Source organism: Eretmochelys imbricata, chromosome 14, assembly GCF_965152235.1.
Source record: "Eretmochelys imbricata isolate rEreImb1 chromosome 14, rEreImb1.hap1, whole genome shotgun sequence".
Lineage (NCBI taxonomy): Eukaryota > Metazoa > Chordata > Testudines > Cheloniidae > Eretmochelys > Eretmochelys imbricata.
The window spans coordinates 6,256,052-6,268,611 of NC_135585.1; the positions used below are offsets into that span (position 1 = coordinate 6,256,052).

A 12,560-nucleotide genomic window follows, 5' to 3' on the forward strand; every position below is an offset into this window, starting at 1 on the left:
TTGAAAGCTGCTGAGGTAAGTATATGTTCACTTGGGAAGAACTTCTACTTCACAGCATCATGTCATTTTCTCATGCAAATTGTGTGGTATAAAATTTGTCTAAGACTAAGACCCTGAGTGTCAGTGGAGGTTCAGCTGTGTTTGTAAATTCAATTTACACTGACTGAGGAGCTAGCCCATTACGTATACAAATATCACGGGTGCATGTGTCCATGGTAATAGGAGTACCTGCAGAACCCCATGTAGAGGAGACAATACTCGTTTGTTTGTTTGTTTGTTTGTTTTGTGTTCGCTTCTAGCGGCCCCATTCATGGACCCAGCCCCCATTGTGCTAGACGCTGTGCAAGACAGAACAGATGGCCGCTGCCCAGAGAGCTTGGGGCCAGATTTTTAAAGATATTTAGGCCCAACAGATGCAAATAGGTGCTCGGGTGCTTTTGAAAATCCCAGTAGGGCCTATTTGCTTCTTTAGGATCCCAAGTACCTTTAAAACTCTGCAGAAAGAACAGGAGGACTTGTGGCATCTTAGAGACTAACAAAGACTAAATTTATTTGAGCATAAGCTTTCGTGAGCTACAGCTCGCTTCATCGGTACATCTGGTACATCTACACAGCAAAATATGCCCATGACAGCAGGTCTCAGAGCCCGGGTCAACTGTACAAATAGCAGTGTAGACACTGAGGCTCAGGGTGGAGGTGGGCTCCAAGACCCTGACACCTCGTCAGGTTTCAGCTCCCATGCTCCAGGATGAGCCCAAATGCCTTCACTTGTATTTTTAGCCCTGCAGCATGAGCCCCGTGAACCCAAGTCAGCTGACCCAGGCTCTGAGGCTTTCTGCCACAGGGTTTTTATTGCTTTGTAGATGTACCCTAAGAGTCTACATAACCCTTTTCGTTTTACCACACCAGGGAGGCAAGAGCACTTTCCTTGCTGCACTCCATTATAATGCCATGATAGTAGAGATTATTTCAATACCTTCACATCACCATTCATTTTTCAATGACAGCTGAGGTACCATTCTAATTCTGAATGGGCATGTAGCTGTGAAATAGTCAGGCTTTAAATCTGAGATCTTGTTTTCTTGTATGACATCTCAATCTGTGTAGTTTCTGCAGGGTGAGTAGAACTGGAGGTTTCAGGAGTGATCTAGTTGAATGTGACACCCGGACCTCAGAAGCGCAAACCTGGCTAGGCTGCTGTCAGATAAACACAGGCCTCTCCGCATGTAACGTTGGCTTATGTGCATGCTTAATAAAGATCTTACTACCATTCTTCTTGCTCTTGTTCTTGCTGCGTCACTGTTTTCTGACAAAAAAGCATCCAGCACAAACTGACAGACACACATGTTGTTGTGTAACCACTGTAGTTATGTGAAACGGTTACTTACAAGTTACTTACCCCAAAGCCTAAACATACCAGTCCTTGACATTTATTTCTCTGTCATTTTCCAGGTGCAAAAAGTTTTGAAACAGATGGATATTATCAACTTTCAGGACACCCAAGCTAATAAATTAAGTGGTGGACAAAAAAGAAAGTTGTCTCTTGGGATAACCTTGTTAGGAGATCCACAGGTGAAAAGGAGCAGTCATATGCACAACTGGTGTTTGTATCGTATATGCATTTAAACACAGTCTCTGATCCCACAAAGACTTACGCACATACTTATTTCTACACCCTGTGAGGATCCTAGCTCCTATTGACTTCAATAAGACTCATAGTGCATAGTTAGATACATGAGTAAGTCTTTGTGGGATAGAGACCAGACAAAGTACATTTTCATGCCATTAATTTATAAACATAATCTCAAACAATATGATCTGTCCAAGGAACAAGATTGGAAAATACCTAAATGATTCCAGAATAATGACTGAAATTCATTTAACAAACGAAAGATAGATTGAGACTACATCAATACCATGTTTAGCGCAAACAAAAAGGATAATAAACAAACAAACTAGGAAAACCAGTAAAAATACAGACATAGGGCTTGTGCCCATAGACACATCCAGGAAAGTTAAACTGAATTAACTAAAGGTCTGGATTTAAAGTGGATTAGTTAAACCATATTAAATCTCTGTGTGGACATTGTCATTCAAAATTAAAGTGGCCTTAATTCAGTTTAGTTTAATTCACTTCCAAAGTTAATTAAAGCCACTTTAATTCTGAATAACAATGACCACACAGGGATTTAGTGTGGTTTAACCAATCCACTTCAAATTCATAACTTTAGTTAATTCAAATTAATTTTCCTGGATGTCCCCATGGAGAAAAGCTTGTAGAGTTGCATTTTGATGTTAAAATCACCTGAAAAGAAAATTAAGAGGTTAAAACCGCTCAAGTCTGTAAATATACCAAAAATTATTCATTGTAACTGGATCTGAATGCAGTATTGCCAACCCCAAGTGTTTGAAAATCTTGAATCAGGTCCCAAAAATCATGAGTTTCATGTAAAAATAATGATATTTTAAAAAATTGAGGGGTTCTGTTTATTTGCTTTCTGGTTTTTGAGCCAATAAGGTGCCCTCAGGTCATGTTTTCCATCATTTCCCTGCAACCAAGAGGGATGCAAACTTTGATAAAACATGAGAGCTGAGCCTCCCATGCAATCATTTGACTCCAGCACCTGGAGCTTTAAGAGAAACACCAATTATCACGAGACTCGCACTAAAGTAATGAGAGTTGGCAACATTGTAAAGGTCTGATTTCATACCTGTTTGCAGGTTTTGCTATTAGATGAGCCAACTGCTGGATTGGATCCCCGTTCCAGACATTTTGTGTGGACCCTACTGAAAGAACGTAGAGCTGGTCGAGTGACTCTGTTCGCTACCCAATTCATGAATGAAGCTGATATCCTGGCTGGTGAGACCAGCTTATCTCATTAGATAATAAGATTTTATAAGTAGATGGAATAAGCGGAGTTTTCTTTTAGAATGGACCTTGCTCAGGCTAAATTCTTCAGGTGAAAATTCCTGTTGACTTCAGCGGTACCAGGATTTCATCCTCATTGCCTTTAATAGAAGTTTTCACTCAATCAAGTCTGAAAGGTTGGCTTTTACAGGGGAAGAAAAACTCATTGAACTACAATGAAGCAATTCAGGACTTTGTGCTTCACTGTTAAGTTGAGTTTCACTAAATCCAAGTTCACTGTAAATTTGTTCTGCTTTAGAATACTAGGGTTACGAGGGGCCACATACAGTGTGAATTCATGTCCATCTACTATTGACTATTTATCCTGGAGAAGGGTGTGTGTGTGTGTGTGTGTGTGTGTCTTTTTTTAAAATTAAAATATAACATTTTAATAGTCCTCTGGTCAGGAATGTGGAGGCTTTGCTGCAATACTGAAGCACCAGTCATGTCCTGCAAATGAATCATAGAATATCAGGGTTGGAAGGGACCTCAGGAGGTCATCTAGTCCAACCCCCTGCTCAAAGCAGGACCAATCCCCAATTAAATCATCCCAGCCAGGGCTTTGTCAAGCCTGACCTTAAAAACTTCTAAGGAAGGAGATTCTACCACCTCCCTAGGTAACGCATTCCAGTGTTTCACCACCCTCCTAGTGAAAAAGCTTTTCCTAATATCCAACCTAAACCTCCCCCACTGCAACTTGAGACCATTACTCCTTGTCCTGTCCTCTTCTACCACTGAGAATAGTCTAGAACCATCCTCTCTGGAACCACATCTCAGGTAGTTGAAAGCAGCTATCAAATAAGCAACTCTGTATCCAGTTTGCTGTCCTACCATTTTGACCAAATAATTTCCGTTTTTGTTTCCTGATATTAGCATCCTTTGTTTCTCTTACTCTTGATCTGGGGGCAAAGATTATTTTAATTCCTTCACATCTCTATTAACATTACAATAACATCTGAGATACCATTCTAATTCTGAATGTACATGTGTCTGTGAAATAGTCTTACTGTGTCATCCTCACTCACAGCAGCCCCATTACCTAATCTCACCACAAGCTCATTGTATCCTTTCACTGCTTATGCTCTTTATAAGAGACAAGGTAGATGAGGTAATATCCTTCACTGGACCAACTTCTGCTGGCAGAAGGGACAAGCTTTTGAGCTTCACAGAGCTCTTCCTCAGGTCTGGGGAAGGTAACCGGAGTGTCCAAGATAAATACAAGATGGGGCAGATTGTAAAACATAAGGGATTCACACATGTTGTAGGAGACAACTTAAAACGAAGCAGGCAATTAATACTTCTGCAGTCATAGGACAATGGAGGGTTAGTAGGCAGCAGGTGTGTTACAAATTGTTGTAATGGGGCCATAAAATTAGTGTATCTGTTAAGTCTGTGGTTTTCCGTGTCCAGCGTAGTCATGAATTGAAGTACCCAGGATCATTTTTTGAAGGTGTTATACAGGTTTCCTTTGAGGACAAGGCTTGGGAGGTCAGGCATGGAGGACTTGCTTTGTGAAAAGTGTTTTGATGGGGTGTTTTTGTCTTTTATCATTTTTCTATGAGATTTCATTTGAGAGCAGAGTAATTTCTGGGGCATTAAATGCACTGGATGAGTTACACCACATATTGTGATAGGCATGTTCAGAACCCATGCATCTTGAAAGGTGTGTTGTGGGGGCTATCCATCATCGTAGCAGTGGACATATGTCTCCAGGTTTTGCGTCTGTTGCTCTGTCAGGGTCAGGTTGCTTTCTGAAGTCCTTTTATTGTCCTTTTTCTTTGTCTATTTCACCCTTGGCATTCTATCCTTTATCATATTGCTCCTACTCTTGCAACAGTTTCCCATGTGTCCACCATGCACCCCATCTGTCTTAATTCCTCTTTAAAAACCCACTTCTGCTAATAATCCTTCCTAAATTATCTTCACCTCTAACCTCTGAATGTCCATTCTTTCTTGAATTATCACTCCATGTCTTGTAACCAATGTTCTGTGATCTGCTTATTAGATGCTGAACTTTAGATTCTTAATAGTGTTAATGACTCAAGAAGAACTAATTCCAGAAAGTGAGGTCCATTAATACATTATTTTGTTTTTCTCTTTCCTTAGACCGGAAAGCTTTTATTTCACATGGGAGAATAAAGTGTGTTGGATCTTCTCGGTTTTTGAAGAAAAAATGGGGGATTGGGTATCACTTAAGGTATTTTATTTTATTTTATGTGAAAACGTTCCTGATAGTGCTAAATTTGCATCACAGTAGCAGAAGAAATGTTATTTCATTCCTACCAAGCAACATCTCTGGGAGTTTAAAGATAAATGCTTTCTAATATAGCTTAACTGGAATGAATATAAAAACTTCAAAATGTATTGAGGACACTGTGTCAAAACATTCTATGGTTCCAGTTATGAAAAATACATATATTTTTGCTGTTAATTTTATTTTTAAGGCACTATGATCTGAGATCACCTTTCATCTGATGTAACGCCTTGGGTATTCAGACTCCACTTGCAGCCAATTAATTTTTTTTCTCATTATTGTGCCGAATTCCTAGAATCCTCATAATGAAATGTTCCATTAAGCAGATATGATTCACTTCCCCAGGTAAAAGAGCTGTTGGCTCAGAGGGCACTCCATCCTAAAAGCCATCTTTCTTTTCAGCCTGATCCTCAAATTCTGGGCATCTCTTATAAGATGCTGAGTATCCTCAGCTCCTTTCAATAGGCATTGAGGTTCCTAAGCACCTTGCAGGACTGGGCCCTTTGTAAAACTCTTTTTGCCAAACTCTTCCTGTAGATACTGTCAAATCAGTTGGTTATTCCTAACCACTTGTTTTATTCCATATAGCAACCTCATGTGTTTGCTAAACACAAGGAGTTGGTAACAAATCGTTCAATCCTTACTTGGACAAAATTTCCACTGAAGTTTTGTCTAAATAGGATCTGCTGCAGGGATTGGATGTTATTCTGGAGTAAAGACTGCTGGATTTGACTCTCTTGGTATATGACATCATAATGATACATACATTGTTCTTGTGGAAATGTAAGCCTTTGCCTTCTTAATATGAACAGGATGCATGTCAGTGAGGTTTGTGACTCTGAGAGCATGATATCCCTGGTCAGACAGTACATCCCTGATGCCACATTCACAGGACAGAATGGAAATGAACTGAGTTATACGCTGCCCTTAGAAAATGTGGATAAATTTCCAGGTAATGATGTGTTTACATAATCCAGAATCCACCATGCATAGAACAATTTCTCTTTTTTCTGTTTTTTTTAATTAATGTTGAGAGATATTGTATCTGACTCCTGAATTCCATCAGGAAGGCAACCTACTGACGAGGAACTTTTGCATGAGGAATTTTTTCCAAGATTTTAGTCTCCATATGTATTTAAGATCAAAATATGTGTTTTTCTTCCATTCATGACGAAGTACATAAAAATTGAACTTGACACAAATATTTATTTTTTCTGTTAAATGCAGGGTAATGATGAAGGAAACTGAAAGGAATCCTCGTAGGTGCTGGAACTAGGGGTGTTGGGGGTACTGCCACACGCCCTGGCTTGAAGTGGATTCCATTATACACAGGGTTTACAATTTGGTTCAATGGCTCTTAGTAGCCCCATTATACAAATTGTTCCAGCACCCCTAGGAATCAGATTTTAGTTTCAGTTTAGTTATTTAAATTTTGATATTTCTTTGAGTCTGCAAAGGGCCAGAGTTTGGAGTACATGCTCCCTCATAAGAATTCTACTAATTTTGTGTTTCCAACTGGGCTGGAAATACTGTAAGTGCAGTCTTACTTACCGCATTTTGGCATTTACAGATCCAGCCCTAGCCAGAGCCTGAAAATGCACAAAAGGCTGAAATTTGAAAAATAATGGTAGGTAGGTACTGTGACAAAGCTCTGTCCTTGCCTTCGTGGGTCCCACGTTTCCTGGCGGATTTTGCTAGCCTCAGAGGCTCGCTGTGATCCTCCACATAACCCTTCTTTCTCTAGAGACAAGGGTCACAGTCTATTGAGCCATTTTCATCATAAGCCAGCAAGGGTGGTGAGGAGAAGTTAATTGACCTGGAGCAGCTTCCATTTCACTTAACCTGGTACCAGGGATTTGTTTAGCCTGGAGCTAATATATCAATCTCCCACTACTTTTCTATAGCCCTCTGGCCTTGCCCCATCACAGTACATTAAACAAACGAATGAGATGAACACAAGAAAATAATGAAATGAAACTGGTCACTGGGAAAGGCAGTGGTCCCAGTGAATCAGCTGTCTAAACCTTGCTGGGTTGTTTATTAAGGCATCATAGCAGCTAAGAGTTCTAAAGACACATTTGAAAGAGGACACTGAGTTGCCTTTGCAAATCATTACCAGGAACTCGTTCCATGCGTAAGAGGTAGCATGGGAGAATGTGTAAAGGTGTTTGAAAATTTTAAAAGTGGACAATCAAAATTGGCACCTGGTATTTTTTTGACTCTTGAGCGTATGTATTCCAGTAAAACTTCAATTCAATCTTTAAATACTCAGCAGAATATTATCAAACATGAAGACTGATTAAAAATAGAGACCTGGAGATTTCTGTAAACCCATAGTTCTAATGATTACCCTAGGATTAGAAGACAGGGTTAAATTCTGCTTTCAGGTACAGAAGTGTGTTCGGAATTACATTGAATTTACATTTCTATACCTGAGAGCGCAATTTTAGCCCAGATAAATTTTAATTTTCTTATGCCTTCAAGGTACATGTATCATTCTGTTGTGCAGATCTGTTCTGTGGCCTAGACAGCCACTCTGACCAAGGGATTATTAATTATGGCGTTAGCATGACAACCCTCGAAGATGTCTTCCTGAAGCTGGAGAGTGAAGCAGCACTTGATCAAGAAGGTAAAATACTGAGTCCAAACATGCAGTTTTCAGCCAGGGAAAATTATTTTTAAATTAATCATATGCTCTTTTTCTGTTAAATGTGAATCCTTACCTTTTTGGGCATCCTCAAAGATAGAAATGACTAGCAAAATTGCTTTGAATAGTTAACTATATTTTTAAACATGGCTAAAAAACAACTGGAAATCCAAACATATAGAACACAGAAAGAGGACTTTTTTTTTTACTCCTGACTTGCTATCAAATATTGAATGGATGACAAGGTAAGTGCTTATGTTTCAGAGTAGCAGCCGTGTTAGTCTGTATCCGCAAAATGAAAAGGAGTCCTTGTGGCACCTTAGAGACTAACAATAAACTAATACATTTGTTAGTCTCTAAGGTGCCACAAGTACTCCTTTTCTTTTTGTAAGTGCTTTTGTAATTATTTCATAAGATACAACAACAAAGAGGCAGGCATTCTTTTAGAAAAGTCTGTAGCATAGGCTTCATTCTGCAACTTATTTTGCAAAGTTCTCCTGAATTGTCCAGGGAAGAATGTGTACCAGTGCTCCAATTTTTAGATTGGATTGGATTTCTTAAAATCCATACCTTAAAAACAGAGACAAAGCAGGTTGCTCCCTAAGACAGAGATGCAGAACTCAACCCACTTTGTTCTCGTCAGGCTCTTTGCAGACTCCCTGCTGAGAAGCCAGATGCCGCACTTCCCTGCAGAGCCCCCTTAGCCTGCAAGCAGGACCAGGAAATCCTTAGAACTTGAAGTGGTAGCTTGTGATTCTAACACAGTTTTCAATATACCACAGTTTTTCTATTTTTTTAAAGTGATCTCTGCAAAGACCACGAGGAGTCCTTGCGGTCCCTTAGAGACTAACCCATTTATTTGGGCATAAGCTTTCATGGGCTAAAGCCCACTTACGGCTACCACTCTGAAACCTGCTAAAGATCCGACGAAGTGGGTATTCACCCACAAAAGCTTATGTTCCAATACGTCTGTTAGTCTATAAGGTGCCACAGGACTCTTTCCTGCTGAAGATTAAATCCCAAACTTTGGATTTTGTTTCAGTTCATAGAACTAAGGACTGTATCAAACATTGATTTTTTTTTAAATTTCAAAAAATGTATTTATTGTTTCAGTCTTTCACTTAAGAATAGTTTATTGTTCTTATACTTTAACTGTGTCTAATAAAATTGGTGATGGGCTTAAAACTTTATGCACTTAGAGCCTGATCCTGCTCCCTGTGAAGTCAGTGGTGCAGAATCAGGCATGTGGGACAATATGCTAACCAAAGCACAGTGTCTACTTGTTCTTAGTGACTCTGAGCCTCAAATACAACCGGTTACGTACACTTTGTGTCTGAGTATTATAAATATCTCTAGTCTTCTATTTGTTTATTTTTAATTAATACAGTGAATCCAGGTGCTATTCCACAGAATGCTCCTAACTCCTAAGAATTCTATTTTATGAAAACACAGGTTTCCATGAATGATGAACATTTCCTTTTGGAGGGTTCTCCGTGGTGGCTTAGGGGTCTATTTATACCTGCAACATGAAAAACATTTAAAGATTTAAACATGAAAAATTCTGCTTAACACTTTAACCTTCAGATGTCCTTTACTAAAGTGTATAATTATGGAAAAGAAGCCTTATGAGTGGAAAACTGGAAGAGATCTCTGGATACAGAACTGTGGATGAGAGATGGATTTTCTGTACATCGCTTCAAGGTCCTAGAGTTACTTAATACTCCCCAAAGAGCCCATCTTAACTGAGATATCTTCCCTTGTAGCAAACTAGAAGATAGTTATGTTCAGCCTGCCATGTAGTACTGGTTAGTAGTTGATAATTTTGTGTATTCTTGTCCCTGCCAGTGTTTCTGTTTTTATTATATGTAAAAAAACATTTTGTCAAGGAGTTATGCTGAGCTATGTACTTTAAAAACTCTTTGTAGATTATGGTGTTTTCAGTGAGGAGCAGGCAGAAGAGGAAAGAGATGCCTTCTCTGCTGATGAAATGGAACAAGGTCTCCTGTCACTCTCAGACATAGGAAAGGCGACTGTAAGTGGCACAGCCCTCTGGAGACAGCAAGTCTGTGCCATGGCAAGAGTTCGCTTTTTAAAGCTAAAGCATGACGATAAAACCCTTAGGTCCATGTAAGTGCCAGTGTTTCTGACTTGTTTAGGTGAAATCAGTCTGTGGGAGGATGTTCATAGCACAGCAATCTGCGGAGTGGGCTAGGATGGAACTTCAGGGATCCACTTCCCTCTCACCTTGAATGTTCCTGGACCATTAGAAATAATTCAATCACAACAGTGTTTGCTTGTAAATCACATATTTGCTCTAAATGATTCGTGACATAGAAAGCTGATCATCCCAGTGTTCTGGAGAAATGCCTACCTTGCCAATTCCAGCTACACAAAAGCTTCCCTAACTACGCATCCCCATCCCATTATTAATTTATTACCGGGAGTTTCTTGCACTGAATGATGTACATAATTAAATTAGTCATATTATTATTGGCACTGGTTGTAAATCCCATGTTCTTTCTTAAAAAAATTTTTTTTTTTAATATCTTGATTTTTGGGGTGGGGAGTGGGAAAACTTCAAAACTGAAAATCAAAATTTTCATTTCATCTTGGTATTTTAAAAAAAGAAAATGTTAAAAAATATTAAATTTTTGTGTTTTCTACTTTCACATTTTTTCCTTTCCCCATATTGTCTATGAACGCAATAGAATGAATAATGTCTGTTTGTTCTTTCAACTTTTTATTGTTTCTCATAAATTCCCCCCTAATCGGTACATTTTCAAAACTTCTCCAACTCTGGAAAAACTCTGTAACTTTTCCAAAGTTTTAAGGAAGTTGTGAAAAGTTAGAATTGAAAAAAAGAAAAAGGAGAAAGGAAAAACCCTAGACATTCATTCTGTTGCATTCAATAGCAGAAATGGGGAAAAGGATAAGTAAAAGGAAAATACAAAAAATCCAAAATTTAGAATCTTTTTGACTTTGTAAAAAGAAACTAAATAAAATCTTTTAATTTAATTTTGTATAGAAATGTCCTGTCAAAGACCAAAAAAATTAAACAACATTTTTCTATGAAGAAAAATTGTTTTGAATTAAACTCTTTTCCGGCAGAAAATCTTACTGTAAAAAAAATTTCAACCAGCTGCTTGGTTATTACGGTTAGAACTGGCTGGATCTCTTACCCTTCTCGTCCCCCACCGACCCAGGAAGTTGGAGGAGCACCTTCCATCTGGTGCCTTCTGAGGCGGGGATGGGCCAGTGGGGACCTGTGTTTGAGCAGGGGTCACCGGAATACCAGCTTTTTTCCCTACATCCCCTGTAGAGGCCGTCTGCTTCTGAGGTTCCCACTGCTGCGTATGCTGCTGCTGCTTTGGCAGTGGTGTCAGCCCGGCATTAGACGAGAATGTTCATGTTCAGTTGTTGTTTTTTGCATACTACCATAATTTCCCTGAGGAACACAAGCAATAGAAGGGAAATGGTGATTTATGAAAGTTTATATCTCTGCCAAACCTAAATGGAATTTCATGGGTCAAAGAAAAGGCACCTCTCTAACCCTGGAGCTTTCTTCCTGCTGAATTTTAAAGGCCTGACTTACACAATGGAGGTGTTACACATTCTCAAAATAAAGTGGCAAGAATCTTTTTTTCTCAATACAATCGAAATATATGGGTTGCTACTAGCTCCCCCTACAATAATGCAACTTGCAAAATGTCTTCTCTCCAAACTCATTTGTGATCTGTTCTTCTATCTAGATTACTGCTGTGTGGACTTTTTATGCTACCGTTAGCTATCCAATTTATCATAATTCACTTATGGAAACAATTCAATTCTTGGGAGCTGTCCTCTGGTCTGTATTTTTTTCCTCCTGGAAAACAATCTCACAAGGAAGTCACAAGCCTTCTAGTCTTCAATGAAACAGGTGAGGGGGGAAAAACAGAACAGCAAGGTTGGTCTTTTTCTACACCACTGCTGTTAGCCTTGCAAGGAAATTTGACGGGGGCAGAGGGGGGCGGGAATATTGGCAGAGCAGATGTCGTAGAGGGCAATACAGGGCTCAACAAGGAGAGCAACCCAAGAAGCAGAGAAGGACAGGGTGATCTGGAGGTGGTGGCAAAAGGCTTATGTTTGATGTGAGGCTGAATGACAAGCCAGAGAAAGGATCTGAGGAGAAGAATGACATTGTCAGATCACCTGGAAGGCAAATAACTTTTGTGGTTTCGTTTTGTATTGAACGAATGAGGGCAACGTGTGTTTCGGCCACCTGAGAGAAGGATGCTGCAGTATGCTGTGTATTTATACCTGCCTACTGTATTTTCCACTCCATGCATCTGATGAAGTGGGTTTTAGCCCATGAAAGTTTATGCTCAAAAAGATTTGTTAGTCTCTAAGGTGCCACGAGGACTCCTTGTTCTTCTTGCTTAAGTTGTGAGGAGAAGGAGCCATGGAGCACAGAGAGTTTGAGAAGGAAGGGGTTGTGAACACTGTGGTAATGAAAGCAAGGAAGTGGGAAGGAATGGAATAAATAAAGCAGATGGACGTGAGATGGGAGACTGCGTTCAGTGATGGGAGAGGTGGCGTTAGAGAGAGAGACACAGACAAGGTAGCAAAGAAGAAGAATCATAGGCATGATAGCAAGAGAGCAGAAATTAATAGTAGTAAAACAGCTGAAATACAGAAGAATTAGGGCAGTAAACTAATTAAACATGCTGAGAATCAGCAGAGTAGTGAGTCAATTCATAATGCAAAAATTTGGA

General features: G+C 39.4%; 1 protein-coding gene across 1 annotated transcript in view; it reads left to right on the plus strand.

The window, feature by feature from the left end:
* LOC144274237 (ABC-type organic anion transporter ABCA8-like) overlaps positions 1-12,560 on the plus strand; it is a 51,465-nt gene that overhangs the window by 17,263 nt on the left and 21,642 nt on the right. Inside the window, exons 13-19 of the mRNA XM_077832888.1 lie at positions 1,453-1,572; positions 2,722-2,860; positions 5,015-5,105; positions 5,975-6,114; positions 7,672-7,791; positions 9,735-9,936; positions 11,559-11,725. Coding sequence (XP_077689014.1) covers positions 1,453-1,572; positions 2,722-2,860; positions 5,015-5,105; positions 5,975-6,114; positions 7,672-7,791; positions 9,735-9,936; positions 11,559-11,725 — 979 coding nt within the window. The remainder of the gene's footprint in view (positions 1-1,452; positions 1,573-2,721; positions 2,861-5,014; positions 5,106-5,974; positions 6,115-7,671; positions 7,792-9,734; positions 9,937-11,558; positions 11,726-12,560) is intronic.